Source organism: Aphanomyces astaci (genome assembly GCF_000520075.1).
Source record: "Aphanomyces astaci strain APO3 unplaced genomic scaffold supercont1.45, whole genome shotgun sequence".
Taxonomy (NCBI): Eukaryota; Oomycota; class Saprolegniomycetes; order Saprolegniales; family Verrucalvaceae; genus Aphanomyces; species Aphanomyces astaci.
The window spans coordinates 391,435-414,572 of record NW_009798308.1 but is presented as its reverse complement, the minus strand read 5'-3'; the positions used below and the strand labels follow the sequence as shown (position 1 = coordinate 414,572).

General features: G+C 51.6%; 8 protein-coding genes across 10 annotated transcripts; 5 read left to right on the top strand and 3 right to left on the bottom strand.

Annotated features, from left to right (window-relative positions):
- Positions 1–955: 955 nt before the first annotated feature.
- Positions 956–3,520, bottom strand: H257_13151 (gamma-glutamyltransferase). The gene is made up of 12 exons (XM_009840610.1): positions 3,407–3,520; positions 3,231–3,354; positions 2,989–3,173; positions 2,788–2,930; positions 2,678–2,711; positions 2,582–2,620; positions 2,417–2,489; positions 2,278–2,339; positions 1,851–2,171; positions 1,649–1,772; positions 1,404–1,581; positions 956–1,356 (listed from the first exon to the last, which is right to left on the bottom strand). The coding sequence occupies exons 1-12, from the start codon at positions 3,461–3,463 to the stop codon at positions 1,041–1,043; spliced, it is 1,656 nt and encodes a 551-aa protein (XP_009838912.1). The 5' UTR covers positions 3,464–3,520; the 3' UTR covers positions 956–1,040.
- Positions 3,521–4,952: 1,432 nt separating this feature from the next.
- Positions 4,953–7,059, top strand: H257_13150 (hypothetical protein). Its single transcript, XM_009840609.1, has one exon. The coding sequence runs from the start codon at positions 4,986–4,988 to the stop codon at positions 6,975–6,977; it is 1,992 nt and encodes a 663-aa protein (XP_009838911.1). The 5' UTR covers positions 4,953–4,985; the 3' UTR covers positions 6,978–7,059.
- A 239-nt stretch (positions 7,060–7,298) lies between these two features.
- On the top strand, positions 7,299–10,992 carry H257_13149. Of its 2 annotated transcripts, XM_009840607.1 has the most exons (10): positions 7,299–8,161; positions 8,215–8,706; positions 8,772–8,859; positions 8,939–9,115; positions 9,166–9,269; positions 9,314–9,722; positions 9,783–10,432; positions 10,487–10,535; positions 10,589–10,695; positions 10,765–10,992. In XM_009840607.1, exons 1-10 carry the CDS (start codon positions 7,337–7,339, stop codon positions 10,876–10,878), a joined length of 3,015 nt encoding a protein of 1,004 aa, XP_009838909.1. In that variant the 5' UTR covers positions 7,299–7,336; the 3' UTR covers positions 10,879–10,992. The 2 variants fall into 2 exon arrangements, with proteins under 2 accessions (XP_009838909.1, XP_009838910.1); XM_009840608.1 differs by having other exon boundaries at positions 9,783–10,535.
- Positions 10,993–11,066: 74 nt separating this feature from the next.
- On the top strand, positions 11,067–12,295 carry H257_13148 (hypothetical protein). The gene is made up of 3 exons (XM_009840606.1): positions 11,067–11,450; positions 11,521–11,559; positions 11,619–12,295. The coding sequence occupies exons 1-3, from the start codon at positions 11,085–11,087 to the stop codon at positions 12,096–12,098; spliced, it is 885 nt and encodes a 294-aa protein (XP_009838908.1). The 5' UTR covers positions 11,067–11,084; the 3' UTR covers positions 12,099–12,295.
- On the bottom strand, positions 12,067–15,252 carry H257_13147 (hypothetical protein). Its single transcript, XM_009840605.1, has 9 exons — positions 15,086–15,252; positions 14,670–15,035; positions 14,268–14,618; positions 14,094–14,212; positions 13,955–14,011; positions 13,420–13,577; positions 12,964–13,370; positions 12,588–12,833; positions 12,067–12,250 (listed from the first exon to the last, which is right to left on the bottom strand). The coding sequence occupies exons 1-9, from the start codon at positions 15,230–15,232 to the stop codon at positions 12,095–12,097; spliced, it is 2,007 nt and encodes a 668-aa protein (XP_009838907.1). The 5' UTR covers positions 15,233–15,252; the 3' UTR covers positions 12,067–12,094.
- A 247-nt stretch (positions 15,253–15,499) lies between these two features.
- H257_13146 lies at positions 15,500–18,069 on the top strand. Of its 2 annotated transcripts, XM_009840603.1 has the most exons (7): positions 15,500–15,876; positions 15,952–16,279; positions 16,398–16,449; positions 16,497–16,640; positions 16,979–17,142; positions 17,201–17,323; positions 17,708–18,069. In XM_009840603.1, the coding sequence occupies exons 1-7, from the start codon at positions 15,525–15,527 to the stop codon at positions 17,934–17,936; spliced, it is 1,392 nt and encodes a 463-aa protein (XP_009838905.1). In that variant the 5' UTR covers positions 15,500–15,524; the 3' UTR covers positions 17,937–18,069. The 2 variants fall into 2 exon arrangements, with proteins under 2 accessions (XP_009838905.1, XP_009838906.1); XM_009840604.1 differs by having other exon boundaries at positions 16,398–16,640.
- Positions 18,070–18,587: 518 nt separating this feature from the next.
- On the top strand, positions 18,588–19,461 carry H257_13145 (hypothetical protein; the record flags this gene model as incomplete). Its single annotated transcript, XM_009840602.1, has 2 exons — positions 18,588–19,352; positions 19,414–19,461. The coding sequence occupies 2 exons, from the start codon at positions 18,588–18,590 to the stop codon at positions 19,459–19,461; spliced, it is 813 nt and encodes a 270-aa protein (XP_009838904.1).
- A 49-nt stretch (positions 19,462–19,510) lies between these two features.
- Positions 19,511–20,974, bottom strand: H257_13144 (hypothetical protein; the record flags this gene model as incomplete). The annotated part of the gene is made up of 7 exons (XM_009840601.1): positions 19,511–19,513; positions 19,554–19,661; positions 19,713–19,938; positions 19,988–20,347; positions 20,415–20,568; positions 20,621–20,732; positions 20,804–20,974. 7 exons carry the CDS (start codon positions 20,972–20,974, stop codon positions 19,511–19,513), a joined length of 1,134 nt encoding a protein of 377 aa, XP_009838903.1.
- Between the last annotated feature and the right edge of the window lie 2,164 nt (positions 20,975–23,138).

The following is a 23,138-nucleotide window of genomic DNA, read 5'->3' as shown; positions in this document are numbered from 1 at the left end:
ACGATTACATTCGTCGCCAATTACGCCGGATGGTCCCACATATGTGCTTGATAATCCCGTCAAATAGTAATTGGCGCTTTTCCTCTTGATTACTTTCATTTGCCATCGCATTCCACAACACACACAAGTTCAATCTTGAACTAGTCGTCCATTCGTTCCGAAATCTCGTCAGGTCGTTTCTTGTATACTCGTACTATTAATAATACTTTGTACCATTGCAATATACTACCGTAAGTTAGTAGTACACGTAAGTCGTACTATTAATAATAGTATTTTACTGTATTACCACAAGAATGTATATATTATATATATACTAGTAGTATATACATAACGTTACTACTGTAGTCATTCATATACATATTCGACGACGGTGATGTTGTCCAGAGCGCAACAACAGGCAAGTCGTCACCCGATACGTACATCATGGTTTCACTGGCGTGGGGCCCAAGATCATGAGCATCCCTGCCAACAACACTGTGCCCGCGCGCAAGTACGCGGAATGGACGGGAGGAGCATGCATGCATCCGAATGGAGCAAAGTCCACCTCCAAGACGTCGTCGAAGCTGCTCGAATCGCGACCAGGAAGTGCATGGCATCTTGGGCTACTTACACTGCACTACTCATTGTGGTTCGGCAACTTTCTTTCGTGTTCTACGGTGGCAGCACCATGGGCGACTTTGTGTGCGACAGACAGCGTTTCCGTTTAAGGACGTCGAGGGGTTGGGTCACTTTTGACTTTTAACGGTCAGCCAAGGATTATAACACTTCGGCAATGCATGATACATATTTCAACGGCATGATTGTACTGTTAAATGCCATGTCCAGAGGGTTGGGGGGTTCTGTAGACAATGTGTGGGTCGGTAACATGAGCGATAGATTGCCACGATGGCTGAATCCATCCAAGTCGTTCTACAGGTCGAATGCAAGAGTGCTACGACTGCCATCACAACACTCAACCTTCTTGACATATATATTTTTGATTGAACTTCCAATCACATCGTCCATGTATATATACAATACCTACACAGCAACATCTACGTTTACCAGCCCATGGGAAGGCCGTCGCCGCGGCCGTCCGACCCAGCGCACAACACGCCGTTGCGGGGGTTCTTGGTGATAATCTGGCCGCGGCCCACGGTGCTGACTTGGGTTGTGTCCAACACTCGGATCGCATGGCCTTTCAGCCGAAGGGCTTCCACAACGGCCTCATCCACGCCAGGCTCGACGTACACGTACGAGAAGTCGCCTTCGGAAGTGCCAATGCAGAAGCGAGGAACGTCCAGCGCCGCCTGGGGGTCCATGTGGAACAGCAACTGATTGAGCAACAGTTGGACGTGGCCTTGCGGTTGCATGAAACTACTCCACAAGATCACAACGATCCTGTTAAGTTACAAATGTCTTACCCGCCCATGACAGTAAACGTCGAGTGCAGCAGTTGGGAGTCGGAATACAAGGCCAACGCCGGGATAATCGTGTGGTACGGACGCTTTCCGGGCGCAAACACGTTTGGGTGGCCGTGTTGGAGCGAGAAATTCGCCCCTCGGTTCTGCAACGTAAAGCCCACGCCCTGTGGAATCAAGCCTAGTTGTCATACCAAATTGTTAAGCTAGTTAGTCGCTGGCGTAGCTACACTAAAAGCAATACGCACCCGTGCCAAAGCCAGCGTAGTTGCTGTTCACCATCGACACGGCGTTGCCAGCGCCGTCCACGACTTGGAAGCTCACCGTGCCACTCGACAACACTGGCGACCCTCGCTTTGGGTCCACTGCCGCCTGCATAAAGTATATGGTCAAGTTGTAGAAGTTTGATAGATATTATATATATACGAGACCAAAAATCGGTATGAATACCTTGTCTGGATGAACCAATGCAATGCGCGCCTTGGCATACTCGTCACTAAGCAGCTCCGCCACGGGCACGTGCTCAAAGGTCGGGTCCGTGACGAACCACCGAGTGTCGAGGAAGGCGAGGCGGAGGACTTCGATGAGCGTGTGAAGGTACTGCGCCGAGTTGTGCTGTTGCTTCCAGTCGTCGCCGTCGACTTGCTTGAGCAGATTCAACGCCATGAGAGCGGTGATGCCTTGGCCGTTGGGCGGTACTTCGTACACATCCACGCCTTCATATGAGACCTTGATCGGGTCCACGAACGTCGACGTGTGCTGTGCCAAGTCCTACATTATAAGAGTATATGTATTGTTACATGAGATAGACTAAAAGCAGAAAGAGCAAATGAAAAACAACTTGGGATTGTACGTAGTGTGTATACGTAGTACCGACCTCCAACGACAAGACACCCCCCTGCGCTTGTACGGAGGCCACTATAGCTTCGGCCACTCGACCTACCGAATAAAAGGAAGCATGACCATCTTGGGGGGCTTGGGGGAAAGGACAAGATGATTGTTTGCACAGTATGTACCTTGGTAAAAGCCGGCTTTTCCTTTGGCCGCCACTTCTTCCAAGCTTGACGCCAGCGACAGGTTTCGGAAGATCTAGAGAGGATAAAGATCGTCAGGCATGTGCACGTAGCAGCAACGGGCAACGAGGGGTTATTGTACGGTCATGGGGAAGGTGGTGAACGCACCTCGCCAACTCCAGGGGCGTATCCGTCCACAAGCAACGCCTATGGTCATACCATGGTCAAATCCTTCTGCATCGTAGGTATCATCGTTCAACGTACATCAGGATGCGGCCATTGCTTTAGTCGTGCAACTCTACGATGTTCATATATATTAACTTTGGATAATATCTAAGAAGAAATAATAATAAAAATAGTGGAGATTAACGTACCCTCGTTTCCACGCGACCGCCGTTTGCGTCGACACGGGAAATCCACTTTTGGCCAAGTCGATCGCTGGACGAAGCACTTGGTCGATCGTGAGCGAGCCCCACGCGTCGACGGCGTCCACCCAGCCAGCGACCGCACCTGGTACCTAAAGCCAGCATGATGGTCACATGGCATGCATATCGGCGGCAAACGATCGAACGAACCGTGATGGCGTGGACATTGTCGAGGGCAAACGCGGCTTGACCAGGACAATCCTTTCTGGCCTGTTCGAGCGTCAATGCTTGCGCACTGCGGCCGCTGCCATTGAGCGCCGACACTTTCTTGGTCGCGGCATCGTAATGCAATAGGAAGCAGTCGCCCCCCATGCCTGTGGAGCACGGCTCCACCACTGATGGGAGTACAGAATGAACATGACATAGTTTGCTGGGAGGGTTACGTAACGTACATGCCAATGTAGCAGCAATGGCGATAGCGGCGTCAGTGGCATTTCCACCCTGCTTGAGAATGCGCAGCCCGATCTCGGACGCTTGAGGGTGGTTCGTCGCGACCAAACCGTGGATCGCGTGCACCTACGTGCACGTGTGGCGTTGAACATGGAAGAACGTGAAGGTATGTAGGTACAGGAGAACGAGTGAATGTTTTGGACAGGTAGGTGCGAGGGGTGTACGGCGACGTCATGGCTGCTGTTGCGGTCAGGGACAGGGACAGAATTGCGAATGTCTTTCAGTGTCTGAGCTTTTTGGAATAGTGTCGCATAGGTTTGATATAGTGTGACTTTCAGTTTCTGAACTTTTTGGACGACGTCGGAAAGTACCTGATAATCGTGAAATAGTGTCACATTGTTTTAATTGTACAGAGTATAACAATATTTAGTGTGTTGTAGGACTGACAGGGAGGTCGGGACCTGGACGCATCAAAACACAAAGTTACGCAAGGCCAAAATCGAGGCCTTCATGGTTGGCGAAAGCAAAATCTGGAGTTTCCTCGCAGTCATCCAACTTGTTGGAGAGGGACATTGGCTGCTGTACTGACACGCTTTCTATCGCTCGCTGCGGTCCTGCATTCAGAATTCGCGCCGTTTCACCACGAAAACTGAGCAGTTCCGGATACTCCGAGTATTTCATTACTTTTGCGGATGCAATATTTTATTCGCATATGCATGGTTTTGTGGAAAATTTCTCGGACGACATGTCGACATGCGCATACGGGTATATCGAAAATGGACTAACTTTGAAGACGCTTTTCTTGAGCTGTGTACTAGTTACAGCAATACTACTCGTACTACTAGATAGTCCATTACTAGCTCAGCCTATGCAGCATAGTCTGTGCATACGAAGTTGTCTTTCTCTGCAGCTGTTGATTCAGGCGACATGGAATAAGGTGTTCTTGGTACTATTAGTTATTGTTATCCCGTTGTGCAGTAAGCATAGAGAAATCGCTGACCTGCTGCATTGCGCCTTTCCCACACACATGCACAATCTGCAGGATGTATAAATCGTTTTGCAAAACGTAAATAATTATGGAGATGAATAAAATGTTCAAGCGAATAATAATATGTAACTGTCGCGCGCATATTCACGCCGTTTGATAGCAGATTGAGTTCCTGGTTGACTCACACGTGACATCTTGAACAAAGTTGCATGTATCCCCTCGACAATGGTACACCATGATTCGAAGGAATCAAGGACCTTTAATTCTTCACAGTGATGTGTTTGTGTCCTGTTCCCGCATCTCTCTCTGAAAACCGTTTTGGGTAGTAACGTTATTGTCAAATGGATGGGTGAAAAACAATACAGTACTATTAATAGCAACGGTTTCAGCGAAACCACCCAAGGAAACGCATGTCACTCATGGTCAATCCACCCACGTAATATAAACTAGTACCAGAAGTACGAGCATGTTGCACTAGCGCATCCCATATAATAATGTTTCTATGGGTAGTGTAATTTGGCTATTAGTTGCAACATCCATTCATGGGATTAATATGTATAGTTAGTTCTACGAACTACATCTTGCACATCTTGTTAGAACTCTGGAGGAGAGTACTAGTACTAGTAGTAGTATTTTCGACTCTAATTTTACCCCGAGTTTCAAAACGCATGGGGTTCCATCTTGGGGGCGTTGGTTATTCATAGCCTAGTTCGCTTGATGGTTTCAGTGTTGATTCAGTTAGAGAGTGAAAGAAAGACTGGTACTACGCATGGGTCGTCGGTCGTCCAAGTCGCACCTTCAGGCGTTGCCGACGATGCTTCGCGACACCAAGATGGGCTACATCATGATCGCGTACGGTCCGTCGGCGCTCAAGGTGCTCGTGTCGGCGATGTGTGTGCTGTTGGTATCGGTGGACGTGACGTTCAACAACTGGGAATTGAACCAAGTCCTTGGCAACGGCAACGCGCTGCTGACGCCGCTGCTCAACACACAGTCGTCAGACGACCTGCCCAAGATGTACTCGTTTCCCCGAGGCATGTCGCTCGATACCGCGTCGACCGTGGGCGTGTTCATGCTCAATTACACGATTCAAAAGATCAGCATTCGGGACGACACAATTTACACGCTCACGGCGGATTCGTTCTTGATCGACAACCCAGCCAACGACATTTGCGGGATTTTGAAACAGTCGTACCCGGTGGCCGAAAACTCGGGCGTGGGGTCGTCCATGAAATTAGGGGTGATCAAAGATGGTATCCAATACGTCCGAGGGATCGCGCTCACCAACATCTTCAACGGCTTGGGCACCATGGCCCCGGCTGGAACCCGCGCCGACGACCTCATCGCGTTGGGTTACACGCCGGCGCGAACGGAAACCGACATGCGCTTGACCACCGCGGTCGTGGTGCCTCCCATCGGCACCACCGCGTACGCCAATGTGTCCATGTATCGGTTTTACCCCCGCGCGTTCTGCACGGGGTGCGAGCCTGTCTCGGAGCTCGGGCTGGACGTGTGCACCCTTGCGATGTCGTACAACGCGACCACGCGGTCGCTCGTGGTGCAGTCCAGCAAAGCCATCTACGGCCAAGACCACGTCATGGGCTTCATCCTCGATCGCACCGCCACGACCAAGGGGTCGCTGTACGTGCGTGGGTTTTGTGTGCTGTTTGTCATGGTAGCGTACGCCACGAGTCAGAAGACCGTGCGGTGGACGGACGGTGCGACGCTCACGTCGTGGTACAACAAGTTGTCGTATATGATTTCGCCGACGCTGCTGCGGTACCCGTGCCACACGTTTGACTTTTCCTACTTTTGCTTCAACAGCGACGTGTTCGTCGTGGGGTACGTGGCCGCGGTGCTGCTGGACGAAAAGGCATGCAACATCTACTCGCGCGCCATGTTTTCGTGGTTCAAGAACACGTCGACCAACTCGACCAACTCGTGGGTGTTTGTTCGCATTTTGGCCATGAACTTTCGGTGGATGTGGCTCAACTGCCTCTTAATCAAGTTCGTCAAGTTTGTCGCAAACTACACCACCGCCACGCGGTACACGGGGCGAAACTTTATCGTGGGGTACTTTAACTTCAGCTCACCCACGTTTGTGTACATTGCGGGGCTGTTCTTTGTCGCCCGCAATAACTTTCTCGACTACGGGTTGATGGACAAGGTCACGCTGCTGTCGACAACGCAGTCATTGGAGGGCATTTCCGTCAACTTTTTCACGAGCGCGCTCCTCCGGGGGTATCCAAGCCTCGTGCTGTTCATGCTCATCAACTTGTTTGTGATCTTGACCGTGGACTTGCTGGTGAATCGCAAGTGGTGGCGCCTCGTGTCCCAGAACTCGTTGGGACGGCAGCACATGTTCAACTCGACGTCGATCATTGCCGACTCAGGGTGCAACTTTGTCGAGTTGAAAGAGTACGACAACCCCGTGCTGTTGATTTCGGTCCGATCGCTGTGCACGATTCAGTGGTTCCTCACGAGCCAGACGATTCGGTTTGGCCTGCCAGAGCACCCGTCCACGTTTCGCGACATGACGTCCAAAGGCGCGTCGACGCGTCACAAGTCGATGACGTTGAGCAAGAGCAATGCGGGGAATGCGTCACAAGGCGAATTCGAGCCTGTCTCTAATTCCGAATTGCTCATGGTGTCCCAGGATGAGGACGGCTATATCCACCTCTACAACGCCCTCAAAACCGAGGTCCAAGCACTGAGCATGGAAGTCAAGGTTCTCGCGGATTCCAAATACCAGCTCGCTTAGTACTAGCGTTCGTTGGTGCCCTCGTGACGCCCTCGTGACGCCCCATATATACGTATGAGAAATAGATATGTTCATGTTCACAGCATCTTTGCTCCTAGTACTTATGGGGGCTCTTAGACTTATCTATTATGCCAACCAAGGCGTGCAATACGTATTGTGTGGTCGGAGATGTCATGATTGTGGTGCTGTCGAACTCTTGGAGATTGAACCAAAACCTCAAGTCCACAACAAACCCGAAAACCCCGAAACCCCGTAGTGTTAAGTGCGAGTGTTTGGTTGGCTAATATAATAAACATGATATTTTTTACAACTTCACTTTGTCAGTCGACGACGACACCACTTCCGAGTTGACAAGAATCATGGATGACTTGTCCCGCCTGCTAGAAGGCACTCTCTCAAACGACACTGCACGCCGCGAATCCGCAGAAGCCCACTTGACCGAGTCGCTGTCGTCGCCTGGGTTTGCATTGCTACTCACGCAGTACCTCCAAGCCCCGCTTTCGCTGTCGCTTGCCCAACTCGCAGCCGTGCTGCTCAAGAAGTTTGTGTTGGCACACTGGGAGGAGACGACGGGTGAAGACTCGACGTATGTAATTGGTGACGCTGAAAAAGGCCAAGTGCGCAACCTGCTCGTGCACAGCCTGGACAACCTCGCCCACGGTACAGCCCCCAGCCACTTTGGAGACTCCAAGTTCCAAACTGCGTACAGTCTCGTGTTGGCCGAACTCGTCAAGCATGACTGGCCTGAGAAGTGGCCCGCCCTCGTGCCTGGGATCATCGAGCTCATGGCCACACACACGGATTTTGCGCTCAAGTTCTTCAGCGTCGCCACCGACCACATCGCGTCGGACCACTTTGTCGAGCTGGTCCCGCTGCTGTTTCCGCACTTGGAGCGCGTGTTTGACTCGCCGTCGACTCCCCCGCGGCTCCAGGGCCGAGTCGTGGCCATCGTACAAACCTGCCTCGCCATGCTGGGCATGATGTCTCAGTCGGGCGAGTCGGCCCAGGCCGGTGTCGTGCTGCAGGCCACCGTCTCCCCGTGGATCGGTCGCTTTGTGCGCGCACTGCAAAGCCAACCAAGCCAGCACCGCGGACTGTCCATCGTGGTAGTCCGAGCTCTCACGTCGTTCATCGTGGAATGGCCCAAGGACATGAGCACTCTGGTGCCATCGATCTTGCCGCCGGTATGTATATACCACATACACCTACTAAATCAACTCATGGAGGGGGGACTTAGGTATGGCAGCTGCTTGTCTCGTCCGTGGCCGCCTACGAAGCCGACGTTGTCCTCGACGGCGAAGGACACGACGACGACGGGTACGACAGCGACGGCGAGCCGATCGGCCAAGCTGCGCTGACCATGGAACTGTTTGACTTTGTGCGGGGACTGGTGCATGCCCCAACAAAGAAGACGCGGGCACTTGTAACTGCGTCCCTCCATCCTCTCGTGCACACGATGGTCGCGTACATGCAGATCACCCGCGCGCAGCTGGAGCTGTGGACGGACGACCCGAACCAGTACGTGGTGGACGAGGACGACGACAGTCTGCAACACAACGTGCGCAACACGGGCGTGGACTTGCTGCGGGAACTCGAGACGACCCTTGGCACGAGTGTGCTCACGGCGTCGATTCAAGCCACCCATCAACGCCTGACCGAGTCGTCGTGGCGCGTCCAAGAGGCGGCGTTGCTGGTCATGGGCGCGTTGGCCGAACCGTTGCTCATGACGGTAAGTCGATTGTTAAGAAAGTTGTGGACAAACATATGTAATTTCTTATAAACGTTTATGTGTAGCGAGCCACGAGCGACGCCGCCCCCACGGGCTTGGACTTGCCTAGCTTTTTGACCACACTGTTTGACGTGATGCACGCTGCAGAGTCCAGTACGTGTGTGTGTGTGCTTATATATACTAGCTCGAAATACAACAGGATTCAGAACGGTATGTATGTATGTAAGTATAGACATTTACCTCAAAGCCCGGGCGCTGTGGTGTGCCAGTCGGTTTGCGACCGTGATGACTGAAGCCCAGCTGCTTGCGTTCATCCAAGTGGCCATCTCAGGACTCGACCCCGCCCAAGTGATTCCCGTCAAGTTGTACGCGTGCCGCGCCCTCGGCACGTTTGTGCAGCATGAAAAAGGTATACGACCCCGAACGTTCGCGGAATGTTCTTCCTTGACGGACCCGTAGCCGACGCGATCTTGCCGCCATTCGCCACGACCATTGTCGACCGACTGCTGCATTTGACAGTGGACGCCACGCCCGAAACGTTGCATGTCGTGCTCGAAACGCTGGTACAGTTCGTCGTCGTCGCCTTTTCTAACAGGATATGACACAGGCTCTCGTCGTCGTCGTGCCAGGCACACCCGTGCAACGTGTCTTGACCTGCGTCGTGCCGTTGTGGCTCCGCCACTTGGACGACCGCATGGTGCACGATGTGACGGTCGACATCCTCGCCGCTTTGGTCGCGGACGCAGATGCCGCCCCAGTAGTTTTAACCCACGTCGTGCCCGTCCTCGCCAACGTGTTCAACTCTCTGTACGTGCTGCAAGCGATCGAAGTCGTGGAGCTCCTCGTGAAGCAAGCGGCGGTGGCGCCTCTGGTCGTGCCGGTGTTGTTGGATCCGCTGCTGCACATCCTCATCACGACCGACGACGGGTCCGCCTTGCAGCACGGGGGGGACGTCCTCAAGTGGATCGTCTTGTACGCATCGCCGCAGCTGGAGCATTTTTCTTCTCCCTCCACAGGTCCGGTGTCTATCACAAAAATCCCTGACGTTCCGAGGTCATGTATCTATATGCATGCAGGTGCGAGTGGCGTCGATGGCGTCATGCAAGTCGTGGCCAAGCTGCTGTCGCCGGACGTGTCGGACTCGGGGGCGATGGGTGTGGGGGGCCTTGTGACCCAAGTCCTCCTCCGGCTCGCCCCCTTGCTGCCCGTCGCGACCGTCCACCAGCTGCTTCATGCTGTGTCCACCCGCCTCGCTAGTGCGCAAATGCCGTCGCTGATTCAGTCACTGTGCACCGTGTACGCCCGCCTCGTGCATTCATTCGGCGTGGCGACCATCGTGGACGCGCTCGAGTCGCTGGGCGTGTGCTCGTTTGTGCTCACGACGTGGATCGAGCATCAGGGTGACTTTTACGGCCTCTACGCGATCAAAGTGACGCTCTTGGCGCTGCTCAAGCTGCTCGAGTCCCAGCATCCGGTCGTGCTGGCGCTGGTAGTCCAAGGCGAGATGGTGCAAAATCACACGTCGTCCACCAAGCGGGCGCTGCGATCGGCCAACAAAGCCGAGCCGACGTCACGGCAATACACGCAAGTGTCGTTTGCGACCAAATTGGTGAGCATCCTTGCCATGACGTACGCGCAATTCGAAGACGAAGCCGAAGCCGACGACATGGATTCGTCCGACGAAGAAGAAAGTGATGATGGTGACGACAGTGACGAAGAAGTATCGGTATGTTGCGCAAAGTGTTAAAGATATATATGATCGCTTGGTCGTGGCGTGTAGGCGACGTCGGTGCGACCTGGAGGCCCATCGTCGATCTTTGCACCCAGTGGTATGTCATTTTGAAAAGTATGTCATAGTTGTGATGTACTCTTGACATTGTAGAGGACTTTTTGCTGTCTGACATGCTGGATGGTGGTTCTGAACCGGACGGCGACGACGAAGATGAGATCGAAGCTGCGATGGACCCCCTCAACGACGTCGACTTGAAGGTACACAGACGATCGATGAGATTGAAACGCTTATATGGCGATTCATGGCGGCTGTGGTCTATATGTTAGGAACAAATCGTGCTTGTCATGAGAGCTCTGAACTCGACCCCCAGCTTTGTTGAGTCTGTCGTTCCTGGTCTGACCGCCACAGAAAAAAGTATCATTCAAGACATGCTCTCGTAAGCTAAAGAAAGCCACGTCATGGAATTGGTCAACAGCCAGCAACGGATCCTCGATCGCTGATTCGTTGGAATAGCTGTTAAAACTATCCAATAGGCATGTACTCCTTGTTTGAAACAGTTGTTCGCCATACTGAATTACGGCCAATCATGCACCTTCAATGGGATCGATTTCACCCAATGAAATCTTGTGGTGTTTCCATACACGCGATGGCCGCACCGGTGGCCGCTGCCACGGCGGACGACGACGCATATGCAGACCTGTACGAGAAGTTCACGTACCTGCAGCAACAAACAAATCGTTTGGCAGCGGCGTACACTCTCGCCACGCAAGACTTGGACACCCTTCATGGAGACAACAAGATCCTCAAGGATAAGTTGCTCCAAATACGTGTGCGGCGGCGGAATCTCGCGGCGCAGGCCCAGGCCACGATGGGTGCCAACATGAATGCCAAGGCGCTGTTCTGTCGTCGTAATCGGCGTGTCCTTCGGAAGCAGTTTCCTCTCATTTCGAGGGAGCAACTGTCGGTAATCGTCGCGGACGAATGGGAGTCCCTGCCACCGGATGCTTCCGAGGTCCAACATGCGTGTACCATGCACCCTCCTTGTCCTTGCCCAACGACTCATAGTCGTCCCTTTATTGTAGCAATGGCAGCGCGAATTCATGTCGTACGTTCCCCAACCGGTAAGATATAGTTACCATCACGAACAATCTCCATGTCCCACTGAATAGCTACATGCTAGGTACCGATGGCCGTGAAAGACGAGGTGGTGGCATCGCGAGCATCTGGCTCCTCGTCCGTGCCTTCCTCCTCGACGCCTGCGATGGCGGACACGACTACTCCATTGAAGAAAGCCCCTGCCAAGTCCCGTCGAAAGCCACCGGCCAAGGCGACCACACCAGCAGCCACTCCGGACGATGTAGTTCCCAAGCCTAAATCGAGGCGAGCCACCCCCAAGAAGAAGGCGGAGACCGCTCCTGCTGCGTCCGACAAGAAGCCAGCAAAGAAACCCCGCCCGTCTCCGGCCAAAACGACCAAAGCTACCCCAAAGCGAACCACCCAGCCTAAGGCCAAAGTGGCAAAGCAGACTTCGCCAGCCAAAAAGAAAGATATCGCGGTGGCCAAGGACTCGGACTCGGACTCGAACAACAGCAGCATGGCGCCCAGCGACGACGACAGCGACGACAACCTGATGAATTTGCCCACTGGGGCGTTTGGTTAGGTTAGTTTTAACTGATGCATGACCCGCTGGATGCTGTCGGAGCGGAAGCGCAGCGCAAGTCGCGCCTCGATTTCATTGCGGGGCATGTGATCTCGGATGCTGTCGTACTCCAACACGTCCGATGCCTTTGCCAAGTTCACCAACAGCACAATCTAACACCACCCCAAGTATAAGATATATATATATATATATATATATATATATATATATATATATACGTCCAACGAGAATATATATATATATCCAAGAAAGAATGCACACTGTTGAACCAGCGTTCCATAACGATTGGAAATGATAAAACACCCGTGGGGAATTGAAACAGATCGCAAACGTGTTCAGCGAATCAAGAATCGACACTATTGGCTAAAATTCAATTTGGAGTGGATCTGATTGGCTCTGGCCACGTATATTCAGCCAATCACAGAAGGTCCAGCGTGCTTCCATCTTTACAATAAAAAATACTATATATATATGGATACATATATTTACCTGGTCGAGGCGCGTAAACTCTGCGCGCAAACTGACGTCGCTCGCCGCTGGAAAGTGGCCACAGAGCACCGACAGGTGGCGCACTTCCTTTTCCAACTGCATGGCCCCGACGTCGTTGAACGTTTTCTGGGTCACGCCGCGCTCGATCCAGTCGCACATGTCCCGAACCACTTGGCGCCACATCAATTCAAACGTGGGGGGACTGAGGCCCCGTCGAAATCGCCGCAATGTTTTGTCCTTGAGCATCTACGTTGTGGACAACACACACACACATATATAGCCGTTTAGTAGGTCAAGTTGACAATAGCACTGTTTTTTCTATCATTGGTAAGGAAAGCCCGAGGATAGGTTGGTTATGTGTTTGATCGGTATTTACCGATTGCACGAGGGCGACCAGTGGCGACCCATGTACTTCCAAGTAGTCATACGCTTGGAGCGACAGTTCGTACTGCCACTGCAGCACAGACTGGTGGAACCGCATGTCCATCTTGGGCTGCAAGTCGCGGGCGTATAGCGCGTGGAGGCCCGAGGTGAACACTTGGTGGAATTCGAGCTGCAGTTCGCTCAGGGGTTTCGGCAGGCACTCTAGCAGGGACGGCAGCGCCGCGAAGTGCGACGCCTGGGTCTCTGTGATCCGAACGTGGATTTTCCCCACATACTCCCAGCTCATATAAGCCGACACGACAGCCATCATCATCTTGGCGTCGACTTGCAACTGGTGGGTTAAGTCGGCGTCCACGGCTTGCAGCAATGCGTCGGAAAAGCTCAAGTCGTCCGTCGATACTATTACATGTGTCAGACGGATAAATCTCAGGCATGCGATGCCGCGTACGCTCCGCGGACGAGTCATTGGCATGATGCGTGGGGGATGTCACGGGCAATGGCATGTCGAAGCTCCGGCGCGGCAAGTCCAAGATTGACGGCATGTATGTCCGTTCAAGCGATTCCACGATTGCAATCACGACCGACAGTACCGTATGGTAGTTCTTGCTACAGACATACAAACAATCCTATGAATATATCCGACACGATATAAAAAAGGGGCATGGATTTGTGGCGATGTGTCCGAAATGATAAGTAGGCCCTGGCGACGTAGAATACGGAAAGGTATATATATATTGTCAATTGGTGCTCCATCGAATGAGCAGCACGAAATCGGCAGACATTGAACGACCAATCAAAACCCAGAACACTCATCAACTAGCCAATCAAATCCAGTCTTCGACGAATTCAACGTCGAATTAGTGTGTGAATGAAATTAGTGTGACGCTGGACCATGTTTACATACAAAAGTCAGTATACAGAATCGATCATCCATAGATTTGGCAAAGAATCAGCACATTGTGTAACAGTAAGACAATGCCTACCTTTGCGTGGCCCGTGTGAAGGCTTTGTCCAGGACAAACGACGCGTCTTCGACCGTGCTATGGTGGTAGCGCATTTGTACAAAATAATATTAATATATATTGAAGCTGTCGTCTGTTCGTATATATATATATGTCATACCTAATAGCATAGACATTTGGCTCGATTTGCTGCGGTTCGGCAATCATCACGGCTTTGTGCATCGTTTGAAAGATGTAAAAGCGTTCGAGCAGCAAGTACACCCCATTCAGCTCGTGCACCTACGTACACCACATATCGTCTTGAGTACATGTGTCATTGCCCCCCTCCGCCGACCTTTTGAGACAGGCCACCGTCCCCACTCCCGCCGCGCTGGTCTACTAAAAAGGACGCAGCATACGCGGAATAATGCAAGCACAGCTGCAAGATGCACGCCAATTCTTCGAGCAAGAGGTCGACCATTTGCAAACTCTCGTCGGCTTCGACGTCGTCTAGGTCGTTCGAGGGACTGGTACTGCGCAAGGACACCTTCTTCTCCCATGCCGCGAGCCGCGCGTCCGCCGCGTACAGCGCCAGAATGTCCAGCACCCCACGTACAAAGGCCGCGTGGATCGGCGCAAACACGATCGCCAAGTCGGACACGTTGGCTTCCTCCACGAGGCTCACGACAAACGATACATCATGGACCTACGCGGTGAGGTTCAGGCAGACTCTGACGATATCGAGCAGTCGTTCTACCAAGCCATTGAGCGCCTCCAAGTGCACGGACCGATCGATGTACCCGTGGCCGTTGACAGGTGCCGCCGCTTTGAGTTTCCCTAGCGAGTCCACGCGCAAACTCGCGCGTTGCTTGAACTCTGCGTCGACGTACTCCACCAACACGGCCAGGGACGAGGCGTTGGCTGGCGACGGGCTCAGGGCATACGACGTGTAGAATGTGTTGATGACCGTGCGCAGTTGAGAGTCGAGCCGTTCGTATTGAAGGACTGTGTCGTCGTTCGATTTCCGACCGAGCGACGCGTTCAACGTACTCACGAGGGCGTGGAGCTTGGACAATGCAAGCTGTCCCTTTGCACTCGCTTTGTTCTCGCAATCGTTGAGCATCTACACTGGCATGTGAATGTCGGTTGGTCATTCAGGTCCGACGTATGTACTTCCTGCAAGACAACGGTCGCGGGGTCCTCCATCGGTAGCGTAGCTGCAGCATCGCGGAGACTCAGCAGTGCATCAGCCAACTGGTCCAGCTTGTCCTCTGCCAAGGCTTCGTAGAACGACCCAATGTGATCGTTGAATGCCTCCATTGTGCAAGTTGTTGTCGCCAACTTACGCCAACTTAAATGTAACAATATCACACCTGAATAGTAGTCTTCGAATTATAACATCATGTGTGTATCCGGATGATATTATCCTTATTGAAAGTCAGTCAATACTGGAGAAATATATCATTCGTAATGGGTTTGTTATAACATATGCCCCACGGATGTTATATGGTCGGTCCATTGTTTTATACATGTGTTTTAAACGCTGTTTCAAACAGCACCCCCTTTGATCTCCGAAAAACCCAACCCCACAAAAAAGGGAAGTGACGAAAAGATGAGCGTCCCGCCTGCGTCGTCGTCTGTGCTGGAGGCGGTCAAGGCGAATGTGCTTGATGTAGCGCTGGCGCGCGAAGAAGCATTGGCCAAGTTCAAGGACATCAACTGGGCCACGTACACCCGCGCGGGTGGGTTCTCCTTGGACAAGACGGAGATCGCGGCCATCAAGGAAATGGAAATTGTCGCGAAAAACGCGAGCCAGAACGAGGATCAAGCCGATGCCCTGATCGACACATTCCTGCGCGAATATGGCACGGCGTTGGGCGCAGGATTGCTCAAACTCATCAAGAACGTCACGGAACCGTCCGTGTTGCGCTATGCGTTTGCCCGCATCGACGATCTTCTCCCAGGTAACTGGATAACAGTTTGGATCCTCTGGTATGTCATCACGATCATGACGATGGACGTATGGTGAACTGGCATAGATGGAGGTCGATCGCGCAAGCGTGCGACGTACTTTGTCGGCGAAGGCGCGTATGTGGAAGCAGCGCCGTTCCTCCGCCTCCTTCGAAGCGAATCGGGGTACACCCAGTACGCGGCCGGGCACATTCTAGCCCAGTTCCTGACCTTCCGCCCGAAAGAGCAAGACATCGTGTCGTTGATCCAGTGGATCTTGGATGCAGTCAAGGCGTCGGCCCAGTCCAACGACGTCGCCCGCGCCGCCACCGCGCGCAACGCCATCACGACGCTCATGGTGCTGCTTCGCAACGAGACCGCGCGCAAATTGTTTACCCGCGCCGGCGGACTCGCCAGGTATGTCTCCATTCCCCATCATCTCTTCCTCCACGCTCATCATTCTCAACCCACGGACGTCATACATCAACCTACCTCGTTGCCAAGACCTCATTCCCATCGACTCGTTCAAATGTAGCTTGGCTGACTTGCTCAAGTATTCCCAGGGCAAGGCCCAGCTGGCGTACGAGGTACATACACCTCATCGACACCCTACTTGGAGGAGCAACATGGGTAGGTGTGCTTTTGCTTGTGGACGCTGTCGTTCTCAGAGGAAGCGGTCGATGCATTCGGTACGTCGGGCGCGATCTCGGCCCTCATCCAGCAAGTGGTCGCCGCGCCTCGTGAAAAGGTCGTGCGCGTGGCGCTGGAAGCTCTCCAGGTAGAGTGTCCATGATGTATAGCAGCTGTATTTCTCATCTTATGATAAGGAATGAATGCATATTATGGGGACGGAGATGAACAAGTGTTGAAGAATGTTTGTCGTGACCTATGACGGCCATATTATACGCAATCACACAACTCTTTATGTGTGGATGTATATAGTAGGACTATGTTTTAAAGGTATATTATTTTATATATATATAAACACTTTTCAAAAACGGATTGATCAGAATGAAATATTATTATCAATTAAAAAATACATGTGTATTTCTATTTTGTGGGTTCTCATGCGTTTATTATATGTGTGTCCTACCCCATATGTATCGGTTTGTGTAGAACTTGCTGGGCAAGCAAAATGGCGCGTACAACGAGCGCATGCTGGACGGCGGGTTACTCAAGACGCTGACCAACCTCCGCGACCGCAAGTGGACGGATGAGGACATCACCAAGTCGATCACGGCGATTCGAGACGTGCTGATCCGAGAGTTCAAAGAGCTCAAGTACGTCGTCATCGTGTCCTCCCACGTGGTTCGTTCTGGTGACGCTTTATACGTGTAGCACCATGGAGCGATACGAAAAAGAGGTGCGCACGGGGCTCTTGACGTGGGGACTGCTGCACACGGACAAGTTTTGGCGCGAAAATGTCATGGCGTTCGAAGCCAACGACTTTGCGCTCATTCGGTGGGTACACATATATATATATATATATATATATATATTCCTATACGGATTTAATCTTGTGTGCTTATACACTGAATATTGGAGCTGCTCGCTGGGGCATTTGGTGATATGTGGAATCGATTCCAAGTACCACAAATCAACATGTGTGTATATCTGTGGTATGTGCTTTTTGAGTTATATCGTGTGCAACGACGCGTGTATAATAAAGCTAGCATGACTCAAATAGTGTGTCCAATAGATGTATATATATATATAAATTCACACGAAGTTTTGAGAAGTTCAAATCAATATATATATTATATATATATATATTCACACGAAGTATGTGGTTTCGAGAAAGCCAATCAGTATATATTTATTCAACTGTGGTGGTGTTTGTCGTAGGTTGTTGATTGAGCTGCTCGAGTCAGACGACCCCAAGACGGTGGCCGTGGCGTTGTATGACTTGGGCGATTTTGTGCGTTTTTACCCGAATGGGAAGCACATCGCCAAGCGGCTGGGGGCGAAGAAGGTCGCGATGAAGCTCATGACCCACGAGAACCCGGACGTGCAGAAGCAAGCGCTCACGTGCATCTCCAAGATGATGGTCAACAAGTGGGAATTTGTCAAGTAACAGGCACTTTGCTATGTTACCAAAAATATCTCACCACCACTCGTGCCTGCTTGGGTGTGTTATTACTTACGATGAGACCAACCACACATTCTCAGTCGCTAATTCCGCTGTCGTTACTGTAGTAGGGTTCGCTAGTAGTATAAGTAAACGTTAGTTTGTTTTTATTAGAGCATCTGCACTGGTAATACCAGTAAATTTGACCCCTACGAAAACACTCATGCATTCTTTCCGCCGTTCCCAACACAGGTGCGTTGGACAAGGTACAGTCGTGCGCTACTGATGTGCCTTGAGTTTTGCGTTGTTCTGATGCTAGTCCTCTCTTGTCGCCTGTGTTGGACAATAACACATCTCTGTGTTGGCTGCAGGCTGGCTCACCACCATTTTTCCGGTTAACAATGTCAATCATACATAAAATTTGACGATGTAGATCGTCGGGTTTTGAAGCGCAAGGTGTGAAATTGAACTGTTTTGGGTAAGTTGTTCAAAAAGTACAGTACACTCTGTACACTGTGGTGAGATGGCATTCTGCATCGAACACAACTCGTGCAAGCGCTCAAGTACGAGAACCATCACGTGTCCCATCTGGCCAAGCTGTTGATCCAACGGGCGATTGAAAACCCCAACCAAATCGGGTTTGACCTCTTCTGGGCCATGAAGGTCGAGTCGTACAACGACCAGTACCAAGAGCGCTACGGCCTGCTCCTCAACGCCTACACGGACGTGTGTTCGCTGAAAATGCGCGGCATCCTTGAGCTCCAGGACAAGTTGTTTGCGGAAAAAGGCGAGTTTGAACGCATCTGCCAACACGTCAAGGCGCTGGCCCACGCAGGCAAGACCAAGGACGAGATGGTGGCGGCGCTGCGGGAACGCTTGACGACCCTCAACGAAACATTGCCGTTGTCGTACCAGCTGCCGCTCGACCCGCGTGTCGAAGTCGGGAAAATCGTCGTCCGCAAGTGCAAAATCATGAGCTCGGCCAAATTGCCGCTGTGGCTCGAGTTTGAAAACGCCGAAGAGGGCGGTGACCCCGTCGTGATCATCTTCAAAGCCGGCGACGACGTCCGCCAAGACTGCTTGACGCTGCAGTTGATCACGCTCATGGACGAAATGTGGCGAGAAGACGGCAAGGACCTCGCCATGGAGCCATACAAGTGCGTGTCGACGGGGCCCATGACGGGCATGTTGCAAGTGGTGCTGCATGCCGTCACAACTGCCGCGGTCCACAAGCGAGGGGGTGCGCTGGGGGGTATCTTTGGCGCGTTCAACGACGTGAGCTTTTCCGACTGGATCGCAGCCAACAACGGCGACCCGCGGAGTTACAAGACGGCCGTGAATTTGTTTCTACGCTCGTGTGCTGGGTATTGTGTGGCCACGTATGTGCTGGGCATTGGCGACCGCCACAACGACAACATCATGGTACGAAACGACCTTCATAACTTCATTGAAACACATAACGCTTCTATTATTCATTGTCTAGCACAGCATCAGTACACTGCCCGTATCCACAAGAAATCTTCCAGCCTAGTCGACAATTACATGGCCATCGCCGAAGGTCGAAAGAACATCAATATCAATCACTTCAGGCTCCACATCGGGCTCCACAACGTCCACGATGACGGGAAGCTTCGTCTTGGCTTGCGACAGTTCCACCACGAACGCCACGGCCAATCGCGTAAACTCGGCCATGTGGTCAAAGTCCAAGGTCGCAATCGTGTCCTTGGACGACTACTCGACGATCCTTCATATCACTTGCATTTTCAAGCGACGAAAACGTACGTGGACATTGGGGTTGACTGGCCCATCTTCTTCAAACGGGTATGCCACGGCGTACCCAGCGTTGAACCATGACGCATGATCAGAGCAGCCGTAGCCGCACGTGTTGCGGCTCACTTTGGTGGTCAAATACGTCGTGATGCACACTTCCAAGAACTGGTTCAGCGGGAGCGACGTGAAGTCGTCTGTGAGGCTAATGACCTTGGTGCCGCCTCGGGTCCACCCCGTCCTATCATCGTGTCAACTTGCACCGTGTCACATCATTCTATCGATCGTACATGTCGTTCTGTAACATGGCGTACACGTCCACTTTGGCTTTGGCATAAGCGGTAGCAATTTGTTTGGACCCTTCCAATCCCGTTTTTTTTACCGAGTCATACTCTTCGGCCGAGTACCAGTGGAACTCGATCGGTCGCGTGGGAACCCACTGCGGCGACGACAGCAAGTACTTGAGCGCCGTGAAAATCGTGACCGTGCCGGACCCGTCGTCGTCGGCGCCAGGGGCGGCCTTTCCGTCGCGTTGGTTGATCGAATCTTGATGCGCACCGAGGATGAGCAGATCGTTGTTCACGGCAGGTTTCACCGGGTCGATGCGGAAGATCACAGACACTTGGCCCCATCCGTCATCCGTGGTCGTACTTGATCACTTTGGTCTTGATGTCGGCGCGGTCGTAGGCGTTGGACAAGGCGACCACTTGGTCGAACAACCAGATGCTCGACGCCAGTCCCTGAGACGACGTTTTGTGGCGGGTGGTGAACTTGTTCACATACGTCGTGAGGAGGGTCTTGAGGTCGTTAGGATTGACTTTGGCGTTGACAGCTTTCACGACTTCTGGGAACGCAGGGATGGTTGGGTAGGCTACAATACAGTAGCATGTTAGCATGTGCTCCGTATAATGCAAGCAACTCACTTTTAGCATCCAGGTGCAGTGCTCGACGCTCTCTACCCAACCTTACGCCTTCCGTCCACAACCCATCCGTGTCGTCGACAAAGCCCGTGTTGTTTTGGTGGAGGATTCGAACCTACGTTTGGTTGTGATATCGTCATCATTGTATGAAGCACACAATATTGCTGCTATGGGGGGCTACAGTACCTCAGCTTCAGTCATCCAGCAGCGAATGGTGTCGGAAAGCGCAATGAGTCGATCAGAGTCATTGGAGCGATCAACGCGACATCCTTCGACAGACTTTTGAGAGGCGAAATCAGCTTGGGCAGTTGATGCAGCGAGCCCCACCACGCCCACAAGTTGATACAACACTTTCATGGCTAAAATGAAAATGAAAGTCGATACCGCTAACGTTAAACAGTCAACTCTGACGTGGTTAGGGTACGAATTGGCTAGACACTACAGTACAGTATACCTACCCCTGCAATGCTAAATAGCTGTAAGCACATCACCAGTGGAAATGAACTTGATTGGCTGAATTCTCAAAAACTGCTGGCTTTTGCGGGCTGTGAAAAACAGATTGTATATCTTTTATGCTTTGGGCGTAGTCTCCTCTTGTTTTCATAATACAGGATTAATTGAGTTTGGATTATCATTTTTAAGACATTCCTCGCGAGGGCCGACACTAGAACCACATGTTTTGGAACCGCTTCGCCAATTGTAACGCGCCTGCTCTACCAGGGGCGGTGTGTAATCTTCGGTTTTTTACTTCGCTCAACGCTTCATTTTTCATAATACAGGACGTACCGTGTCCCGTACAATGTAACTGTAGCTCTGATTTGGACTTACTGTTAGCAGTAAAAGACTCCAATCCACATGTCAGATATACAAGATAAGGTAATTTCACTTTGAACAAGTGATTAATTGAGTTTGGATTATTATTTTTAAGACAATCCTCCGCGAGGGCCGATACACACTGCTTCGCCAATTGTAACCGCCTGCTCGACCAGGGGCGGTGTGTAATCTTCGGTTTTTACTTCGCCCAACGCTTCATACCTCGTGCTTCGACTGACCTTCGTCGAAGTTCGGTCCTCGTCTTCTTACGCCGCCTTTGTTATCCGGATTCCCCAGCGCCAAGAGGCGATGGCATGAGCCCAAGACCATCGGCGCGGCGGAGAGTTTGATCATAATACTTTGATGAGATGATAGTGCTCATGTGTATCATACCGTTACCTGTGCTGTCTACCAACCGTCGACCTGTTGCGGACCCGCTGCCGTTCCGCCACGCAGGCTTTTGAGATTTGACATTTGATTATAAATATATACTAGTATGTTTTACGAAATAAATGTGCCGGATACAATTGGAGATACGAAACACGAAATTTCGTAAACCCAGATAGTGGACATATTTTGATTTGGTATTTGTATGCCAAAATTATATCCAGAGATATAAAAGGTTTTACGAAATCGAGTATCCGGACACACTTTCAGAATCTTTACACAGCAATGCCATCGGCCAAACGTAAGGCCCCATGCGGCGCCGACCACCGAGGACATAAGTCCTGTCAACATCTGGGGATCAAGGTATCTTGCTTCGGTATGGCAGTACAACACGCTATCAGTACGAGAAGTCGATGTTGCGAATGTATATCGTATTAATACTGAGCTCAATTATGAGCATCATGGGCGTGTCTTGGCTGTGATGTCGAAGGCAATGGCAATACCTCCACCATCACACACATACACGAATAACGTTACTCTACCTCAGCCATTTCTAGGGCCTGGTGAGGTGGGGCAGTATGAGCATCATGGGCGTGTCTTGACTGTGATGTCGAAAGCAATGGCAATACCTCCACCATCACACACATACACGAATAACGTTACTCTACCTCAGCCATTTCTAGGGCCTGGTGAGGTGGGGCAGTATGAGCATCATGGGCGTGTGTCTTGACTGTGATGTCGAAGGCAATGGCAATACCTCCACCATCACACACATACACTAATAACGTTACTCTACCTCAGCAATTTCTAGGGCCTGGTGAGGTGGGGCAGTCGTGCCCTGTGTTGTGCACCATACCACCAGCTTCCCACAACAGTATCATTATAATAGGCTGCCTGCGCCACATTGGCGATTCCACGAAATCTTCTCTCGGGCTTACTTAACGATGATTCTGTCTCATTTCTCGTATAGTATGGCTATAAATTACCTAGTCATAGATTGCATGGGGCTTGCGGGGACTACTGAAGCCTGAATACACAGAAAGCTCTCCTATGGTCAAGGGCAGTGCTTCACTGGAAGACTTCCACGGTCCTTGGCTGCAAATTACAGTAGTGATATCATATTAACGTGTGATTGTCCGTCCTTACGTAAGTAAATAAAGATAATCTATCAAATCAAACTGCATTTTGATTGGAAATTCAAGGATGCCGGCATGGGAGTGGCGCCTTCTCGTGCAAGGCAAGGCGCACGGATGACACCGACCACTGTACACTAAAGTAGCCTATAGTTCACACTTTAAAACTTGCGCTGAGCTCTTGCGTA